The sequence below is a fragment of the Mustelus asterias genome, chromosome 9, assembly GCF_964213995.1.
Source record: "Mustelus asterias chromosome 9, sMusAst1.hap1.1, whole genome shotgun sequence".
Taxonomy (NCBI): Eukaryota; Metazoa; Chordata; class Chondrichthyes; order Carcharhiniformes; family Triakidae; genus Mustelus; species Mustelus asterias.
In genome coordinates this window covers 139689488-139711593 of record NC_135809.1, presented here as the reverse complement: position 1 = coordinate 139711593, position 22106 = coordinate 139689488, and the positions used below count along the sequence as shown (strand labels likewise).

General features: G+C 44.6%; 1 protein-coding gene across 2 annotated transcripts in view; it reads left to right on the top strand.

Moving 5' to 3' along the window:
- caprin1b (cell cycle associated protein 1b) overlaps positions 1-22106 on the top strand; it is a 271770-nt gene that overhangs the window by 57131 nt on the left and 192533 nt on the right. For both annotated transcript variants that reach the window (XM_078221064.1, XM_078221066.1), the window contains exons 3-4: positions 3512-3598; positions 14377-14615. In XM_078221064.1, the coding sequence (XP_078077190.1) occupies positions 3512-3598; positions 14377-14615 (326 nt within the window). The remainder of the gene's footprint in view (positions 1-3511; positions 3599-14376; positions 14616-22106) is intronic.

Sequence of the window (22106 nt, the reverse complement as noted above, 5' to 3'; positions counted from 1 at the left end):
GTTGTACTTCGCCCCTCTCACCTTGAGCCCGTGACCCCTCGTGATCGTCACTTCTGATCTGGGAAAAAGCTTCGCACCGTTCACCCTATCTATCCCCTTCATAATCTTGTACACCTCTATTAGATCTCCCCTCATTCTCCGTCTTTCCAGGGAGAAGAACCCCAGTTGATCCAATCTCTCCTCATAGCTAAGATCCTCCATACCAGGCAACATCCTGGTAAACCTTCTCTGCACTCTCTCTAACGCCTCCACGTCCTTCTGGTAGTGCGGCGACCAGAACTGGACGCAGTACTCCAAATGTGGCCGAACCAGCGTTCTATACAGCTGCATCATCAGACTCCAGCTTTTATACTCTATACCCCGCCCTATAAAGGCAAGCATACCATATGCCTTCTTCACCACCTTCTCCACCTGTGCTGCCACCTTCAAGGATTTGTGGACTTGCACACCTAGGTCCCTCTGTGTTTCTATACTCCTGATGACTCTGTTATTTATTGTATAACTCCTCCCTACATTATTTCTTCCAAAATGCATCACTTCGCATTTATCCGGATTAAACTCCATCTGCCACCTCTCCGCCCAATTTTCCAGCCTATCCATATCCTGCTGTATTGCCCGACAATGCTCTTCGCTATCCGCAAGTCCAGCCATCTTCGTGTCATCTGCAAACTTGCTGATTACACCAGTTACGCCTTCTTCCAAATCATTTATATATATCACAAATAGCAGAGGTCCCAGTACAGAGCCCTGCGGGAACACCACTGGTCACAGACCTCCAGCCGGAAAAAGACCCTTCGACCACTACCCTCTGTCTCCTATGGCCAAGCCAGTTCTCCACCCATCTAGCCACTTCTCCTTGTATCCCATGAGCCTTAACCTTCTTAACCAACCTGCCATGTGGGACCTTGTCAAATGCCTTACTGAAATCACCTCGCATTTGTCTAAATTAAACTCTACATCTGCCATTTGTCAGCCCACTGGCCCAATTAATCAAGATCCCGTTGCAATTGGAGATAACCACCTTCACTGTCCACTATGCCACCAATCTTGGTGTCATTTGCAAACTTACTAACCTTGCCCTCTATATTCTCATCCAAATCATTAATATAAATGACAAATAACAGTGGACCCAGCACTAATCCCTGAGGCACACCGCAGGTCACAGGCCTCCAGTTTGAAAAACAACTCTCTGCAACCACCCTCTGGCTTCTGTCAAGAAGCCAATTTTGTATCCAGTTAGATACCTCACCCTGGATCCCGTGAGATTTAACTTTATGCAACAACCTACCATGCGGTACCTTGTCAAAGGCCTTGCTAAAGTCCATGTAGACAACATCAACTGCACTGCCCTCATCTACCTTCTTGATTACCCCTTCAAAAAACTCAATTAAATTTGTGAGACATGATTTTCCACTCACAAAGCCATGCTGACTGTCCCTAATCAGTCCTTGCATCTCTAAATGACTGTAGATCCTGTCTCTCAAAATACCTTCTCACAATTTACCCACTGCAGATGTGAGGCTCACTGGCCTGTAGTTCCCAGGCTTTTCCCTGCAGCCCTTTTTAGACAAAGGCACAACATTTGCCACTCTCCAATCTTCAGGCACCTCACCCGTGACTATCGATGATTCAAATATCTCGGCTCGGGGACCCACAATTTCCTCCCTAACCTCCCACAACATCCTGGGATATACTTCATCAGATTATCTACCTTGATGCACTTTAAAACTTCCAGCACCACCTCTGTAATATGTACACTCCTCAAGACATCACTATTTATTTCCCCAAGTTCCTGAACATCCATGCTTTTCTCAACAGTAAATACTGATGAGAAATATTCATTTAGGATCTCGCCCATCTACTTGTGGATCCGCACGTAGATGACCTTGTTGATCCTTAAGAGGGCCTACTCTCTCCCTTGTTATTCTTTTGCCCTTTATGTATTTGTAGAAGCTCTTTGGATTCTCCTTTGCCTTATCTGCCAAAACATATTCGTGTCCCATTTTTGCCCTCCTGATTTCTCTCAACTCTACTCCTACATCCCCTACACTACACAAGATTCACTTGATCCCAGCTGTCTATGCATGTCATGTGCCTCTTTCTTCTTCTTGACTAGGGCCTCAATATCCCAAGTCATCCGGGATTCACGACTTCTGCCAGCCTTGCCCTTCATTCGAAGAGGAACGTGTTTACCCTGAACCCTGGTTAACACACTTTTTGAAAGCATGCCACTTACCAGACGTCCCTTTGCCTTCCCACAGACTCCCCCAATTAACTTCTAAAAGTTCCTGCCTGATACCATCAAAATTGTCATTATTGAGACTAGCTTTCATTTCCAAATTTATTAATTGAATTTAAATTCTACCAGTTGCCATGGTGGGATTTGAACCCCTGTATGAATTACATAGAAAGTAGAAGCAGGAGTAGGCCATTCGGCCCTTTGAGTCTGCTCTGCCATTCACCTTATCTCTGTCCAAAAAGGGGGGGGAAGTTTGGGAGCGGGGAAGTTTGGTGGGGGGTGGGGGGCAGCATCTTCCACTGATCACATCTTGGCAGCAGTTGATTCCACAGTACTTTTTGTGGACCATTTAACAAGTTTGGAAAGCCAATAATAATGGTGTTTGCAGTCTTATCATTGCAGAGTTCTCTTGATTTTCCATTTTGTTCCACTTCATGGGGTGGCATGGTGGCACAGTGGTTAGCACTGCTGCCTCACAGCGCCAAGGACCCGGGTTCGATTCCCGATTTGGGTCACTGTCTGTGTGGAGTTTGCACATTCTCCTCGTGTCTGTGTGGGTTTCCTCCGGGTGCTCTGGTTTCCTCCCACACTCCAAAGATGTGCGGGTCAGATTGATTGGCCATGCTAAAATTGCCCTTAGTGTCCTGAGATGTGTAGGTTAGAGAGATTAGCGGGTAAATATGTAGGGATATGGGGGTAGGGCCTGGATGGGATTGTGGTCGGTGCAGACTCGATGGGCCGAAGGGCCTCTTGCTGTACTGTAGGGTTTCTATGATTTCCTTTGCTGTTCAAAAATGTATCTATCCTTGCCTTAAAAACATTCAATGAGGTAGCCTCAACTGCTTCACTGGACAGGGAATTCCACAGATTCACAACCCTTTGTGTGAAGAAGTTCCTCCTCAACTCAGTCCGAAATCTGCTTCCCCTTATTTTGAGGTCATGCCCCTTAGTTCTAGTTTCACCTGTATTCACTGTAGGATTCTATAATTCTATAATTCCAAAGGCCCAGTAGTGAATAGAAGTGGGGTGTTTGTGTTTTTGCATTTATTGGGAAAGCTCAATTTTTTATGTTCTGCATGGAGTGCTTGAGTTTTTCAGCAGTAATGATTAAAACATTCTGTAGTTAACTGCTGAGAGTTTCAGTATGAAAAGGAACAGATAGTTTTTTAAAATGATATCCCTCTGGCAGACCAAGGAAGACATCCTGTGGTGCAATCAATTCAATTGATGGATCTTAAAAATGAGTGAAAACATATTTTAATTTTCTTGTAGGAAGCTGTTGGAAAGTTACAGGAAGTTGCAAATAACCTGGAGTTCGCTCGTGAATTGCAGCGGAGCTTCATTACGTTAGGCCAGGATGTAAGTATGCAAGAGATGGTGGGGGAGGGGGATGCAGTTAATTGGATCAAAACTGCTGTTATATAATTAAGATTATAGCATTGCTAAGATCAATATTTGTTGCCCATCGGAGTAGCTTGCTAGGCCATTTCAGAGGGCTGTTAAAAATCACCCACATTGCTATGGATCTAGAGTCATATGTAAACCAGACCGGGTAAGGACGACAGGTTTCCTTTCCTAAAGGACATCAGTAAATCAGATAGGTTTTTACGACAGCAGTTTCATGGTCACCATTACTGTGACTATTCCAGATTTCTTAATTTTTTTAATCAATGATTTGCATTTAACTTCCACGAGCTGCCATGGTAAGATTTGAACCAGTGGCCCCAGGGTATTGACCTAGATTTCTGGATTAATAGTCGATTGACCTTACCTCTCTGCCAATGTCTCCCACAGTTTGTTTTGCTCCAGATTGAGGAGGGATGGGACCTCTTTGGCCCCATTTGGTTCTTGTGGTTAATTGGTGTTCCTGTTAAAGGACAGTAATTCAAGTTTATTAAATTACCATCATATTGACTTGGCTTTGCTATGTATTACTTGCATTGCTATCTGTTATATTTTGCCATAAGGTATTTTTCAGCAATGGATACCATTAGCTTTCGGATGTACAATCCTTGCTCGAGGATTTTCTAGTGGGTCATTGTGACTGATAGTGGTTTTTTCAAAATTATTTTGAAAAGACAATCTGATTTTTCTTGCAGCTCCCCATAGAAAGCCAGCTCAAAGACTAGAATGCACATCTATGAACTGTAGTGATACAAAGCTGGTCACTTCTGTGATTCAGATTCATACCCAATAGCCTGGTGCAATGAAAATCTATTTTGATTCCAAACTGTTGGAGTCCTGGACCAGAACCCCAAATTACATTAGGACGCCAGATTTGTAATTTTGGCATACTTCCTTCCAGGAATGATTCCATTCTCAAATTATAGATCTTCTAGAGTGAAACTAACTTAATTTAATAACACAGTTAAATATAACTCTAACAAATGAAGCAACTTAACTATTAACAGCTGAACAATATTTAAAAATGAAAAGGAGCCAACTTTAATTTCTAACTTGTCACTGTTTCAGTTCCAAATAAGCAATATTCCTCTTACAGACATAAATGCCACTTTAAGTAGTTGGCAACATAAATAATGTTTCTGGAATTGAACCTGGATCCCTGTCGCAGTGAGGCAGCAGTGCTAACCACTGTGCCACCATGCCATTCACATTCATGTGCCCTATACTCATTTGTGTGGTGGGTTGAACATCTAGTTGCCTTGATGGCAGCATCTATTTTTGTGGTAAATTCATGTATGTTGATATTGCACAGTAACAACATGAAACAGCAAGCTTCATCTCTTTATTTTTCAAATTTTCGAGATACTTTGCTCTTCCAGGATAATTTGAGGTAGACAAAGCACTTTCCAAGTCTAAAAGTAGCAGCCATGGGACCAGTTGTGAGTTTGTGTGATACACAGAGTGCAATGATCTGATTGAGGTAGCTATTAGCCCGCAGGATAATTTGATGCGCCCTATTTCAGCATCATGCTTGCACGGTGAGCAAATTACTTGGACCCGATTTAGGAGATTGTGGATCAGACAAATCTTGTAGCATTTGAAGCTGCAGGATTCCCTTGTGTAAATTGACGTGTGAAGGAAGGCTTGTGCTAAACAGCAGTAGAGAACCCATTAGCGGATTTCCCGTGTAGCACATAGTGGAAAGGGAACTCATTACACTGCTCCATTTCAAAGGTGAATTTGAGTGTTTGGTACACGTTGAGTCAATGGCCAACACTTCCAGACCTGAAAAGTGATCCGTCCACCTCAAAATGTCGGGTATTTCAAAGATTTGAGCTGGCTGTTTCAAGTTGCTACTATGCAGTAGCAAGACGGGTGGCATTTTCCACCAATAGGCTGGGGTCATCAGGCCAAAAAGACACACTGCCTGCCAAACAAATAAGTAATGTTGTAAATGAATTCCAGTGCTGCTGTAATGCCAGGTATGAAGGACATGCATCCCTGCGACTAGCGGATCATATAAAGCAACATGTCCTTTGGCTGTTTGTCATTGGCAGATTACTGACTACTTAATCTGCCTACACTTTCAAAATTCAAAACAAAATGTCTCATGTTAGATGTGATTCCATGACTAGAACATAGAACATTACAGCGCAGTACAGGCCCTTCGGCCCTCGATGTTGCGCTGACCTGGGAAACCAATCTAAAGCCCATCTAACCTACACTATTCCAATATCATCCATATGTTTATCCAATGACCATTTAAATGCCCTTAATGTTGGCGAGTCCACTACTGTTGCAGGCAGGGCATTCCACGCCCTTACTACTCTCTCAGTAAAGAACCTACCTCTGACATCTGTCCTATATCTCTCACCCCTCAAATTAAAGCCATGTCCCCTAGTGCTAGCCATTACCACCTGAGGAAAAAGGCTCTCACTGTCCACCCTATCTAATCCTCTGATCATCTTATATGCCTCCCTCTATTAAGTCACCTCTTAACCTTCTACTCTCTAACGAAAACGGCCTCAAGTCCCTCAGCCTTTCCTCATAAGACCTTCCCACCATGCCAGGCAACATCCTGGTAAATCTCCCCTGCATCCTTTCCAATGCTTCCACATCCTTCCTATAAAGCGGCGACCAGAACTGTACGCAATACTCCCACGTGCGGCCGCACCAAAGTTTTGTACAGCTGCAACATGACCTCATGGCTCCGAAACTCAATCCCTCTACCAATAAAAGCTAACACACCGTACACCTTCTTAACAACCCTATCAACCTGGGTGCCAATTTTCAGGGATCTATGCACATTGTTGTACCTGTTAATTCTCAGATACTTTCGCCCAGTTTGCTTACTCGAAGGTTTTACCCCGGTGTCCTTATTTGCAAGATGGACAAAGGACAAACACAAGTAAAGGTTCAACAAGTTTATTAATAATAACACTATTAACCCTTAAATTATCCACATAAAACAAGAGGATACCCCAGCAGATTCAAGTATACTACCCGTAAAGATGGTTTGGTTGAACTGCAGGCTCGATTCTCTGAGTCCCTCTGGTCTGTCTTTACGAAGGTGAGTCTCGATGGCGGCTTCTTCCTTCCTTCCTTCTCTGGTCAGTCTTCCGAATGGTCAAGGCTGCCTTCTTCGTCATGTCTTTGCTGCTGGTCTCTCAAAGTGTGTCCCTTTATCCCCCAGCCTGCTTGCCTTTCCAGAAACTTCTCTGGCTTCCGGCCAATGAGGTTCCAGGAGGCGGTTCCCATACCCAGTGGGTTTCTTGATGTCTGCCTGACAGGGCACGAGGGTCCACCCCCAGGTGTCTCATCTCCATGCTGTTGAACTTGTTATCAGATAAGGTATCTACAGGAACTCTTGGTGACAGAAAGTCTGGCCTGATCTAGGCTTCTCTAACAATAGGCCGGTGCATTTCAATGAGGTGCAATGATCTCCTGCTAAGTATCAGTAACGACCTTTGATGGGTGGTTGATGGGTCAGGCGCAGACACGTTTGTGTATTGCACAATTGGTCTGCCTGAAGTTTGACTGTGTTTGATTTTAATATGCCCAATTCTTTAATTTAGGATATCCAATTTTATCAGCCTTAAAACTAGGCTCTGTTTATATCACCACAACATGGACACCGAGATCTTTCTGTTCATCCACACTACCAAGTATCTTACCATTAGCCCAGTACTCTGTATTCCTGTTACTCCTTCCAAAGTGAATCACCTCACACTTTTCCACATTAAACTCCATTTGCCACCTCTCAGCCCAGCTCTGCAGCTTATCTATGTCCCTCTGTAACCTGCAACATCCTTTCGCACTGTCCACAACTCCACCGACTTTAGTGTCATCCGCAAATTTACTAACCCATCCTTCTACGGCCTCATCCAGGTCATTTATAAAAATGACAAACAGCAGTGGCCCCAAAACAGATCCTTGCGGTACACCACTAGTACTTGAACTCCAGGATGAACATTTCCCATCAACCACCACCCTCTGTCTTCTTACAGCTAGCCAATTCCTGATCCAAACCGCTAAATCATCCTCAATTCCATGCCTCCGTATCTTCTGCAATAGTTTACCATGGGGAACCTTATCAAACGCTTTACTGAAATCCATATACACCACATCAACTGCTTTACCCTTATCCACCTCTTTGGTCACCTTCTCAAAGAACTCAATAAGGTTTGTGAGGCACGACCTACCCTTCACAAAACCGTGTTAATTATCCCTAATCAAATTATTCCTTTCTGGATGATTACAAATTCTATCTCTTATAATCCTTTCCAAAACTTTGTCCAGAACAGAAGTAAGGCTCACTGGTCTATAATTAGCAGGGTTGTCTCTACTCCCGTTCTTGAACAAGGGGACAACATTTGCTATCCTCCAGTCTTCTGGCACTGTTCCTATAGACAATGACGAAATAAAGGTCAAAGCCAAAGGCTCTGCACTCTCCTCTCAAGCCTCCCAGAGAATCCTGGGATAAATCCCATCCGGCCCAGGGGACTTATCTATTTTCACACTTTCCAGAATTGCTAACACCTCCTCCTTATGAACTTCAATCCCGTCTAGTCCAATAGCCTGTATATCAGTATTCCCCTCGACAACATTGTCTTTTTCCTGTGTGAATACTAGAACAAAGAACAATACAGCACAGGAACAGGCCCTTCGGCCTTCCAAGCCCGCACCACCCCCTGGTCCAAACTAGACCATTCTTTTGTATCCCTCCATTCCCACTCCGTTCATATGGCTCTCTAGATAAGTCTTAAACGTTCCCAGTGTGTCCGCCTCCACCACCTTGCCTGGCAGCGCATTCCAGGCCCCCACCACCCTCTGTGTAAAATATGTCCTTCTGATATCTGTGTTAAACCCCCCCCCTTCACCTTGAACCTATGACCCCTCGTGAACGTCACCACCGACCTGGGGAAAAGCTTCCCACCGTTCACCCTATCTATGCCTTTCATAATTTTATACACCTCTATTAAGTCTCCCCTCATACTCCGTCTTTCCAGGGAGAACAACCCCAGTTTACCCAATCTCTCCTCATAACTAAGCCCCTCCATACGAGGCAACATCCTGGCAAACCTCCTCTGTACTCTCTCCAAAGCCTCCACGTCCTTCTGGTAGTGTGGCGACCAGAACTGGACGCAGTATTCCAAATGCGGCCGAACCAACGTTCTATACATCTGCAACATCAGACCCCAACTTTTATACTCTATGCCCCGTCCTATAAAGGCAAGCATGCCATATGCCTTCTTCACCACCTTCTCCACCTGTGACGTCACCTTCAAGGATCTGTGGACTTGCACACTGACGAAAGATATTCGTTTAGCGCCTCTCCTATCTCGTCGGACTCCACACACAACTTCCCACTACTGTCCTTGACTGGCCCTAATTTTACCCTAGTCATTCTTTTAGTCCTGACATACCTATAGAAAACTTTAGGGTTTTCCTTGATCCTACCTGCCAAAGACTTCTCATGTCCCCTCCTGGCTCTTCTTAACTCTCTCTTTAGATCCTTCCTGGCTAACTTGTAACTCTCGAGCGCCGTAACTGAGCCTTCATGTCTCATCTTTACATAAGTCTCCTCCTTCCTCTTCACAAGAGATTCAACTTCTTTAGTAGACCACGGTTCCCTCGCTCGACCACTTCCTCCCTGCCTGACAGGTACATACTTATCAAGGATACGCAGTAGCTGTTCCTCGAACAAGCTCCACATTTCAATTGTGCGCATCCCCTGCAGTTTGTACCTCACTTACTTGCTAAAAGCTACATATATTTGTATGCAGGGACCTGCAATGCCCAGGCTCTGTGCCTTTTTAGAATTAAACAGAAGCGTGAAGGACAACAGTTCCCTTTTGCACTCTCCTAAGATTCCACTCGCTAGCCAATCAACACAAAGTTCTCATGCAGAATAAATAGTTTCTCCCCTTGAAATTTCACATTCTTGTATCTGTTTTTATGAGTGCAAGATGAAAAGCTCCAGCTTCATGTGTTTTTTTTAATTCAACTTCTGTAGCGTTTGATAAGGTTCCCCATGGTAAGCTTTTGCAGAAAATACGGACACATGGGATTGAGGGTGATTTAGTGGTTTGGATCAGGAATTGGCTAGCTGTAAGAAAACAAAGGGTGGTGGTTGATGGGAAATATTTATCCTGGAGTTCAGTTACTAGTGGTGTACCGCAAGGATCTGTTTTGGGGCCACTGCTGTTTGTCATTTTTATTAATGACCTGGATGAGGGCGTGGAAGGATGGATTAGTAAATTTGCGGATGACACTAAAGTCGGTGGAGTTGTAGACCGTGGGGAGGGAAGTGGCAGGTTACAGAGGGACATAGATAAGCTGCAGAGCTGGGCTGAGAGGTGGCAAATGGAGTTTAATGCAGAAAAGTGTGAGGTGATTCACTTTGGAAGGAGTAACAGGAATACAGAGTACTGGGCTAATGGTAAGATACTTGGTAGTGTGGATGAACAGAGGGATCTGGGTGTCCATGTGCATAGATCCCTGAAAGTTGGCACCCAGGTTGATAGGGTTGTTAAGAAGGTGTACGGAGTGTTAGCTTTTATTGGCAGAGGGATTGAGTTTCGGAGCCAGGAGGTCATGCTGCAACTGTACAAAACTCTGGTGCGGCCACATTTGGAGTATTGCGTACAGTTCTGGTCGCCGTATTATAGGAAAGATGTGGAAGTGTTGGAAAGGGTGCAGAGGCGATTTACCAGGATGTTGCCTGGTATGGTGGGAAAATCGTATGAGGAAAGGCTGAGGGGCTTGAGGTTGTTTTCGTTAGAGAGAAGAAGGTTAAGAGGTGACTTAATAGAGGCATACAAGATGATCAGAGGATTAGAGAGGGTGGATAGTGAGAGCCTTTTTCCTCGGATGGTGTTGGCTCGCACGAGGGGACATAGCTTTAAATTGAGGGGTGAGAGATGTAGAGGTAAGCTCTTTACTCAGAGTAGTAAGGGCGTGGAATGCCCTGCCTGCAGCAGTAGTGGACTCGTCAACATTAAGAGCATTCCCAAACCAGTGTCCTCTGCTTGAGCAGAGGGGAGTACGATAGGATGAGGGTGGAATTGGCTAATGTAGACTGGGCGAGCAGACTGGTCGGTAGGACAGCTGAGGAACAGTGGAGGATTTTTAAGGAGATTTTTTTAAGTACTCAGCAAAAATATATTCCGGTGATAAAGAAGGACTGTAAGAAAAAGGATAACCGGACGTGGATAACGAAGGAAATAAAGGAGAGTATTAAAATAAAATCAGATGCGTACAGAGTGGCCAAAAATAGTGGAGAATGAGAGGATTGGGAAAGCTTTAAAGAAAAACAAAGAACGACTAAGAAAGTGATTAAGAAAGGAAAGATAGATTATGAAACTAAACTAGCTCAAAATATAAAAAATGATAGTAAAAGTTTTTACAAGTATATCAAAAGGAATAGAGTGGCTAGAGTGAATGTTGGACCCTTGGAAGATGAGAGGGGGGATTTAATAGTGGAAAACGAGGAAATGGCTGAGACTTTAAATAAGTTCTTTGTGTCGGTCTTCACGGTGGAAGACACAAATAGTTTGCCGAATATTAGAGATCGAGAGTTGGTGGGAGGGGAGGTCCTTAATACAATTACTGTTACTAAGGAGGTGGTGCTTGGTAGACTAATAGGACTGAAGGTAGACAAGTCCCCGGGCCCGGATGGAATGCATCCTAGGGTACTGAAAGAAATGGCTGAGGTAATAGCAGATGCGTTAGTAGTAATTTATCAAAATTCGCTGGGCTCTGGGGTAGTGCCGGCTGACTGGAAAACAGCTACTGTTACGCCGCTGTTTAAAAAAGGAAGTAGACAAAAGGCGGGTAACTACAGGCCGGTTAGCTTAACGTCCGTAGTTGGGAAGATGCTAGAGTCCATTATTAAAGAGGAAATAACAGAGCATCTGAATAAGAATGGTTCGATCAAGCAGACGCAGCATGGATTCATGAAGGGAAAGTCGTGTTTGATGAATCTACTGGACTTTTATGAAGATGTCACTAGTGCGGTTGACAGAGGGGAACCGGTGGATGTGGTGTTTTTAGATGTCCAGAAGGCGTTCGATAAGGTGCCTCACAAAAGGTTGCTGCAGAAGATTGGGGTACACGGAGTTAGGGGTAAGGTGTTGGCGTGGATTGGGGATTGGCTATCTAACAGGAAGCAGAGAGTTGGGATAAATGGGTGCTTTTCTGGTTGGCAGTTGGTGACCAGTGGCGTGCCGCAGGGATCGGTGCTGGGGCCTCAATTGTTTACCATTTACATAGATGATCTGGAGGAGGGGACTGAATGTAGGGTATTCAAGTTTGCTGATGACATGAAGGTGAGTGGGAAAGCGAATTGCGTGGAGGACGCGGAAAGTCTGTAGAGAAATTTGGATAGGCTGAGCGAGTGGGCGAGGATCTGGCAGATGGAATATAACGTTAGCAAATGTGAGGTTATCCACTTTGGAAGAAATAATAGTAAATTGGAATATTATTTAAATGGAGAAAAATTACATCGTGCGACTGTGCAGAGGGACCTGGGGGTCCTTGTGCATGAATCGCAAAAACTCAGTCTGCAGGTGCAGCAGGTGATCAAGAAGGCGAATGGAATGTTGGCCTTTATCGCGAGGGGGATAGAATATAAAAGCAGGGAGGTCTTGCTGCAACTGTACAAGGCACTGGTGAGGCCGCAACTGGAGTACTGTGTGCAGTTTTGGTCCCCTTATTTGCGAAAGGATATATTGGCCTTGGAGGGAGTGCAGAGAAGGTTCACCAGGTTGATACCGGAGATGAGGGGTGTAGCTTATGAGGAGAGATTAAACAGATTGGGTCTGTACTCGTTGGAGTTTAGAAGGATGAGGGGTGATCTTATGGAGACATATAAGATAATGAAGGGGCTGGATAGGGTAGAGGTGGAGAGATTCTTTCCACTTAGAAGGGAAACCAGAACTAGAGGGCACAGCCTCAAAATAAGGGGGGGCCGGTTCAGAACAGAGTTGAGGGGGAACTTCTTCTCTCAGAGGGTAGTGAATCTCTGGAATTCTCTGCCCATTGAAGTGGTGGAGGCTTCCTCGTTGAATATGTTTAAATCACGGGTAGATAGTTTTCTGATCGATAAGGGAATTAGGGAATATGGGGAGCAGGCGGGTAAGTGGAACTGATTCGCTTCAGATCAGCCATGATCTTGTTGAATGGCGGGGCAGGCTCGAAAGGCCAGATGGCCTACTCCTGCTCCTATTTCTTATGTTCTTATGTTCTTATTCAAATGGTTATTGGATAAACAGATGGATGATATTGGAATAGTGTAGATTGGAGGGGCTTTAGATTGGTTCCACTGGTCGGCGCAACATCGAGGGCCGAAGGGCCTGTACTGCGCTGTAATGTTCTGTGTATTAGCAGCAGTCTTTTTGATTTTCCCATAAAATTATCTGATTTCTGTTCGATGTTTCTCTGGTTTACCTTGCTAAGATTTGGGATTTAGATTTCAAATTTGGGGGTCAATGTATCTTGTATACTTCACCTGTTGCTTTTTGGTTCCTTCACTAACACCAAAGCGGGTTGCCTTCTAACCCATTCTTGATCTGCTCTGTCCATCATCTTTCCCAGGATGAGACTTGCTTACCCCCATTTTTACGTTGGTTTTCCTGCTATGGTACTTTATGGTATTTGCCAATTGCATTAGTAAAGCAGTTTCAATCTAGCATATGTTGACGACCATCCTGCTGTGAAACATGGGCTTTTTAACCAAAATATTTGAGAACAAAGTGAAGAAGCCATTGACAATTTTCATGGAGAAACTGGACAAAATTATGGGAACACTAATTTGGAATAGAGTGACCTGACATTAAATCATTGAGGGAGTAATGCTTATAAATTGTACAATAAATGGTAAAACTGCTGTTATGTTTAATTTATTTCCTCCCATTTCACCAAGAGTGATCCTATGGGAGGAGCGCTATATCGCAAGTTCTGTTTTTAAGTTGCCCTGTTTCAAGTCGTCCCGTAGATATAATAGGACCAATATGCATACTTGCGGGATTTCTGTTTCTGCACTTTGTACAGGGGCTGATGTAATGCGTGACCTGATGCTACCATTTTGGATGCCTCTCTTGCACCCTTAAAACTCCTTGTTGACTCTCGTTCTATGCCCCTCCTACTTGCCGATCCTCCTGCCCCCAATCCATCAAGCTTTCCAATTCTCCAGCTCCTTGGTTCTCCCATCTACCATCTCCCTCCTGCTTGCTGTCACCTGACCCCTCCCTCCACCTACTGATTCCCAAGTCCTCACCTCCAGCAAGGGTTTGGGAGAGGGTAACAGCAAGCCAAGGGGAGCATTGGGGAGTTGCAGGATTGGCTACTAAGAGGTAAGTAGGAAACGTTAATTGTATTTTTTATTTTTAAACTTATTTAACTTTTATTTTGTTTGCGAATATAGGAATTTATGAATGTACAGTTTCAACTAACAATGTATAATATTTTACTTTTTTTTAAATGGTAAAAGAGCTACAGAAATGAACTACAAATTTTGCATTGGTTGTAATGGGGGAATTGCTTAATGTTGCATTTGAAATTGCATTTTTCAGGAATGCAACTAATTAAGCGAGGAATTTCTACTATATGTTACTAAACTAAAAAGTGTCTGTTGTCTTGGTCAAGTATATTTTCCCGTTAGGTTTGTTGCAATAAATATTGAAGGTTTAATTAGCTCAATTTGTCAAAATAATTTTGCATTTTCTTTCCAGATCCAGAAATCACTGAAAAAAGCAGCTCGGCGGGAACAATTGATGCGAGAGGAAGCGGAACAGAAGCGATTAAAAACTGTCCTTGAGCTACAATACGTTTTGGACAAATTGGGTGATGATGATACACGCACTGACTTGAAGCAAGGTTGGAATGGGTCTCCTGTTCTTACTGAAGAAGAATTGGGAATGTTGGACGAATTCTACAAGCTTGTACAACCTGAGCGAGACATGAACCTCAGGTATGAAGTTGTTGTAAATGCAAGTTGTTGTAAATGCCAGTTCTTGCTTATGAAGCCAGCTGTTTCCTCTATGGCAATGCAGCCTGCTTAGGCTGATTTTATTGCTCTTGATCTGCTTTAATTCAAATGCAAATCAAGTTTTTGCCGAGATTTGCCTTTAATAAGATTTATTAATTTGTTTTGTTGTATCTGTCCAGATCCACTGAAACTGCTAATTCACCCAAATTGTTTTCTATTTCAACAAATAGCATCCAAGGCTCAGGTTTGTATGGTGGTAGTGTTAAGGCCCTGACAAAGGATGTTGGTGATTGAGTATGATAGCCCCAATATTGTGGGCAGAGCTGAAACTGAATTGAAGAGATTTGAAGATTACATTATGGGAGAGGAGGGCGCAAGAGAATATGAGGAGGGATTGGGTTTAAGTTTTATTTTTTAAGAGGTGATGATGACGGACATGGGAGTAGGGATGGAAGAATTGTTAGCATCTGATCTTATTTTGATGCCTTAGCAGTAGTCAAAAAATGGAGGCTCTAGATTTAATCAGTAGGAGAATTATAGGGGAACGAATGAGAATGTTTTTCACACAGAAGACGGTGGAGGTTTGAAACTTGCTGCCTGAGAGGCAGAAACCCTCATTCCAATTAAAAAGTACTTGTATACGAAGTGCTATAAGGTACAAGAATATAGGCCCAGTGATGGAAAATGGGTTTAGGCTAGATAGAGGATTGGTTAACTAACAGAATAGAACAGAAGCAGTAGGGAGTCAGGAGAGAAGGTTGAGGACAGCACAGAAGTTCAAGAGAGCACATTAAATAATAAAGGCAGTGTCAGTAATCCTAGTATCAGACAAAAGCAGAGCAGAGAGCGAGGGATGTCCAGATTAAACTGCATTTATTTAAATGCAAGAGGCTTGACGGGCAAGGCAGATGAAATCAGGGCATGGATGGGTACATGGGACGGGGATATTATAGCAATTACTGAAAGATGGCTAAGGGGGGGCTCAGAACTGGCAGCTCAATGTTCCAGGGTACAGATGCTATAGAAAAGATAGAACAGGAGGTAAGAGAGGAGAGGGAGTTTCATTTTTGATTAGAGAAAACATCACGGCCGTACTGAGAGGGGATATATCTGAGGGTTCGCCCACTGAGTCTATATGGATAGAACTGAGAAATAAGAAGGGGGAAATTACTTTGAGGGGGTTGTACTATAGGCCCCCAAATAGTCAGTGGGAAATTGAGGAGCAAATATGTAAGGAGATTTCAGATAGCTCCAAGAAAAATAGTGTGATAATAGTAGGGGATTGTAACTTTCCCAACGTTGACTGGGACAGCCATAGTATTAGAGGTTTGGATGGAGAGAAATTTGTTGAGTATATTCAGGAGGAGTTTCTCATTCACTATGTGGATGGCCTGACTAGAGAGGGGGCAAAACTTGGCCTCCTCTTAGGAAATAAGGAAAGGCAGGTGACAGAAGTGTTAGTGAGGGATCACTTTGGGACCAGTGACCGTAATTCCATTAGTTTTAAGATAGCTATGGAGAATGATGAGTCTGACCCAAAAGTTAAAATTCTAAATTGGGGCAAGGCCAATTTTGATGGTATCAGGCAGGAACTTTCAAAAGTTAATTGGGGGAGTCTGTGGGAAGGCAAAGGGACGTCTGGTAAAGTGTGTTAACCAGGATTCAGGGTAAGCACATTCCTCTTGGTGAAGGGCAAGGCTGGTATAAGTAGGGAACCCTGGATGACTCGGGATATTGAGGCCCTGGTCAAGAAGAAGAAAGAGGCACATGACATGCATAGGCAACTAGGATCAAGTAGACCCCTTGAACAGTATAGAGGGTGTAAGAGTAGAGTCAAGAGAGAAATCAGGAGGGCAAAAAGGGGACAAGATTGCTTTGGCAGATAAGGCAAAGGAGAATCCAACGAGGAGCTACAAATACATAAAGGGCAAAAGAGTAACAAAGGAGAAAGTAGGGCCTCTTGAGGATCAACAAGGTCATCTATGTGCTGGAAGTCTTAAAGTGCATCAAGGTAGATAAATCCCTGGGACCTGATGAAGTGTATCCCAGGACATTGTGGGAGGCAAGGAAGGAAATTGTGGATCCCTTAGCAGAGATATTTGAATCATCGACAGCCACAGGTGAGGTGTCTGAAGATTAGAAGGTGGCAACTGTTGTGCCTTTGTTGAAAAAGGGCTGCAGGAAAAGACCTGTGAGCCTCACATCTGTAGTGGGTAAGTTGTTAGAAGGTATTTTGAGAGACAGGATCTACAGGCATTTAGATAGGCAAGGACTGATTAGGAACAGTCAGCATGGTTTTGAGAGTGGAAAATCATGTCTCTCAAATGTGCTTGAGTTTTTTGAGGGATAACCAAGAAGATAGATGAGGGCAGTGCAGTTGATGTTGCCTACATGGACTTTAGCAAAGACTTTGACTGGAGGCTGTGACCAGCGGTGTGCCTCAGGGATCGATGTTGGGTCCATTCTTATTTGTAATTTATATTAATGATTTGGATGAAAATATAGGAGGAATGGTTAGTAAGTTTGCAGATGACATAGTGGACAGTGAAGAAGGCTATCTAGGATTGCAACGGGATCTTGATCAATTGGACCAGTGGGCTGGCGAATGGCAAATGGAGTTTAATTTAGATAAATGCGAGGTGATGCATTTTGGTAGATTGAACCAGGGCAGGACTTACTCAGTTAATGGTAGGACGTTGGGGAGAGTTACAGAACAAAGAGATTTAGGGGTACAGGTTCATAGCTCATTGAAAGTGGAGTTGCCGCTCGACAGAGTGGTGAAGAAGGCATTCGGCATGCATGGTTTCATTGGTCAGAACATTGAATACAGGAATTGGGACGTCTTGTTGAAGTTGTATAAGACATTGGTAAGGCCACACTTGGAATACTGTGTACAGTTCTGGTCACCCTATTATAGAACATAGAACATAGAAAGCCACAGCACAAACAGGCCCTTCGGCCCACAAGTTGCGCCGATCATATCCCTACCTCTAGGCCTATCTATAGCCCTCAATCCCATTAAATCCCATGTACTCATCCAGAAGTCTCTTAAAAGACCCCAACGAGTTTGCCTCCACCACCACCGACGTCAGCCGATTCCACTCACCCACCACCCTCTGAGTGAAAAGCTTACCCCTGACATCTCCTCTGTACCTACCCCCCAGCACCTTAAACCTGTGTCCTCTCGTAGCAACCATTTCAGCCCTTGGAAATAGCCTCTGAGAGTCCACTCTATCCAGACCTCTCAACATCTTGTAAACCTCTATCAGGTCACCTCTCATCCTTCGTCTCTCCAGGGAGAAGAGACCAAGCTCCCTCAACCTATCCTCATAAGGCATGCCCCCCAATCCAGGCAACATTCTTGTAAATCTCCTCTGCACCCTTTCAATGGCTTCAACATCTTTCCTGTAATGAGGTGACCAGAACTGCGCGCAGTACTCCAAGTGGGGTCTAACCAGGGTCCTATAAAGCTGCAGCATTATCTCCCGACTCCTAAACTCAATCCCTCGATTAATGAAGGCTAGTACGCCGTACGCCTTCTTGACCGCATCCTCCACCTGCGAGGCCGATTTAAGAGTCCTATGGACCCGGACCCCAAGGTCCTTCTGATCCTCTACACTGCTAAGAATGGTACCCTTCATATTATACTGCTGCTTCATCCCATTGGATCTGCCAAAATGGATCACTACACACTTATCCGGGTTGAAGTCCATCTGCCACTTCTCCGCCCAGTCTTGCATTCTATCTATGTCTCGCTGCAACTTCTGACATCCCTCCAAACTATCCACAACACCACCTACCTTGGTGTCGTCAGCAAACTTACCAACCCATCCCTCCACTTCCTCATCCAGGTCATTTATGAAAATGACAAACAGCAAGGGTCGCAGAACAGATCCCTGGGGCACTCCACTGGTCACTGACTTCCATGCAGAGAAAGACCCCTCCACAGCCACTCTCTGCCTTCTGCAGGCAAGCCAGTTCTGGATCCACAAGGCAACAGCCCCTTGGATCCCATGCCCTCTCACTTTCTCAAGAAGTCTTGCATGGGGGACCTTATCGAACGCCTTGCTGAAGTCCATATAGACCACATCCACCGCTCTTCCTTCGTCAATGTGTTTGGTCACATTTTCAAAGAACTCAACCAGGCTCGTAAGGCACGACCTGCCCTTGACAAAGCCGTGCTGACTACTTTTGATCATACTAAACTTCTCTAGATGATCATAAATCCTGTCTCTCAGGATCCTCTCCATCAACTTACCAACCACTGAGGTTAGACTCACCGGTCGGTAATTTCCCGGGCTGTCCCTGTTCCCTTTCTTGAATATAGGGACCACATCTGCAATCCTCCAGTCCTCCGGAACCTCTCCCGTCTCCATCGACGATGCAAAGATCATCGCCAAAGGCTCCGCAATCTCCTCCCTCGCCTCCCACAGTAACCTGGGGTACATCCCATCCGGTCCCGGCGACTTACCAACCTTGATGCCATTCAATAGTTCCAACACATCCTCTTTCTTTATGTCCACATGCTCGATCCTTTCTGTCCACCGCAAACCAGCAGTACAACCACCCAGATCCCTTTCCACCGTGAATACCGAGGTAAAGTATTCATTAAGCACCTCCGCCATTTCTAACGGTTCCGCACAAACTTTTCCCCCTTCACCTTTTAAGGGTCCTATGCCTTCACATCTCATCCTTTTACTCTTGACATATTTGTAGAAAGCCTTGGGATTCTCCTTAATCTTACCCGCCAAGGTCTTCTCATGACCCCTTCTCGCTCTCCTAATTTCCTTCTTAAGCTCCTTCCTACATCCCGTATACTCCTCTAAATCCTTAACACCTCCTAGCTCTCTGAACCTTCTGTACGCCTCTCTTTTCTTATTCACCAGGTTCATCACAACCTTCGTGCACCACGGTTCCCGTACCCTACCAACACCCCCCTGTCTCATCGGAACGTTGTCATGCAGAGCTCCAGACAAACATTCCTTGAAAATCCTCCACTTTCCTTCGGTACTTTTCCCCAAGAATGCCTCCTTCCAATTTACCCGTCTAATTTCCTCCCTGATGACACTGTATTTCCCTTTACTCCAGAGAAACACTTTCCTAGCCTGCCTGATCCTATCTCTTTCCAATGCTATCGTGAAGGAGATAGAATTATGATCGCTATCCCCAAGATGCTCACCCACCGAGAGATCCTCCACCTGTCCAGGTTCATTAGCCAGCACCAGATCAAGTACAGCCTCTCCTCTAGTAGGCTTATCCACATACTGTGTCAGGAAACTCTCCTGGACACACCTAACAAACTCCTCTCCATCCAAACCCCTAGCCCTAGGGATATTCCAATCTATGTTTGGGAAATTAAAATCTCCCATCACGACAACTCTTTTATTCCTACATCTCTCCAGGATCTGTTTCCCCATCTGCTCCTCGACATCTCTGTTATATTATAGAAAGGATATTATAGAAAGGATATTATTAAACTAGGAAGAGGGCAGAGAAGATTTACTAGGATGTTACCAGGACTTGACGGTGAGTTATAAGGAGAGGCTAGATAGACTGGGACTTTCTTCCTAGGAGCATATGAGGCTTAGGAGTGATGTTCTAGAAGTCTGTAAAACAATGAGGGGCATAGATCAGCTAGATAGTCAACATCTTATTCCAAAGTAATGGAGTCTAAAACTAAGGGGCATAGGTTTATGGTGAGAGGTGATACAAAAGGGTCCAGAGAGGCAACTGTTTTCCACACTGAGGATGGTGAGTATCTGGAATGAGCTGCCTGAGGTAGTAGTAGAGGCAGGTACAATTTTGTCTTTTAAAAATCATTTAGACAGTTACATGGGTAAGATGGGTATCGAGGGATGTGGGCCAAACGCGGGCAATTGGGACTGGCTTAGTTGGTTTTTAAAAAAAGGCAGCATGGACAAGTTGGGCCGAAGGGCCTGTTTCCATGCTGTAAACCTCTGACTCTAAGCCTCCATGACTAACAGAAAGCAACGAGGGGGATAAATGGGTGTCTTTCTGGTTGGCGATCAGTGACTAGTGGTGTGCCTCAGGGATCAGTGTTGGGACCGCAATTGTTTAGAACATAGAACGGTACAGCACAGAACAGGCCCTTCGGCCCACGATGTTGTGCCGAGCTTTATCTGAAACCAAGATCAAGCTATCCCACTCCCTATCATCCTGGTGTGCTCCATGTGCCTATCCAATAACCGCTTAAATGTTCCTAAAGTGTCTGACTCCACTATCACTGCAGGCAGTCCATTCCACACCGCAACCACTCTCTGCGTAAAGAACCTACCTCTGATATCCTTCCTGTATCTCCCACCACGAACCCTATAGTTATGCCCCCTTGTAATAGCTCCATCCACCCGAGGAAATAGTCTTTGAACGTTCACTCTATCTATCCCCTTCATCATTTTATAAACCTCTATTAAGTCTCCCCTCAGCCTCCTCCGCTCCAGAGAGAACAGCCCTAGCTCCCTCAACCTTTCCTCATAAGACCTACCCTCCAAACCAGGCAGCATCCTGGTAAATCTCCTCTGCACTCTTTCTAGCGCTTCCACATCCTTCTTATAGTGAGGTGACCAGAACTGCACACAATATTCCAAATGTGGTCTCACCAAGGTCCTGTACAGTTGCAGCATAACCCCACGGCTCTTAAACTCCAACCCCCTGTTAATAAAAGCTAACACACTATAGGCCTTCTTCACAGCTCTATCCACTTGAGTGGCAACCTTTAGAGATCTGTGGATATGAACCCCAAGATCTCTCTGTTCCTCCACAGTCTTCAGAACCCTACCTTTGACCCTGTAACCCACATTTAAATTAGTCCTACCCAAAATGAATCACCTCACATTTATCAGGGTTAAACTCCATTTGCCATTTTTCAGCCCAGCTTTGCATCCTATCTATGTCTCTTTGCAGCCTACAACAGTCCTCCACCTCATCCACTACTCCACCAATCTTGGTGTCATCAGCAAATTTACTGATCCACCCTTCAGCCCCCTCCTCTAAGTCATTAATAAAAATCACAAAGAGCAGAGGACCAAGCACTGATCCCTGTGGCACTCCGCTAGCAACCTGCCTCCAATCCGAAAATTTTCCATTGACCACCACCCTCTGTCTTCGATCAGACAGCCAGTTACCTATCCAATCGGCCAACTTTCCCTCTATCCCACACCTCCTCACTTTCATCATTAGCCGACCATGGGGGACCTTATCAAACGCCTTACTAAAATCCATGTATATGACATCAACTGCCCTACCTTCATCAACACACTTAGTTACCTCCTCAAAACATTCTATCAAATTTGTGAGGCACGACTTGCCCTTCACGAATCCGTGCTGACTATCCCGGATTAATCCGCATCTTTCTAAATGGTGGTAAATCTCACCTCTAAGGACCTTTTCCATCAATTTACCAACCACCGAAGTAAGACTAACCGGTCTATAATTACCAGGGTCATTTCTATTCCC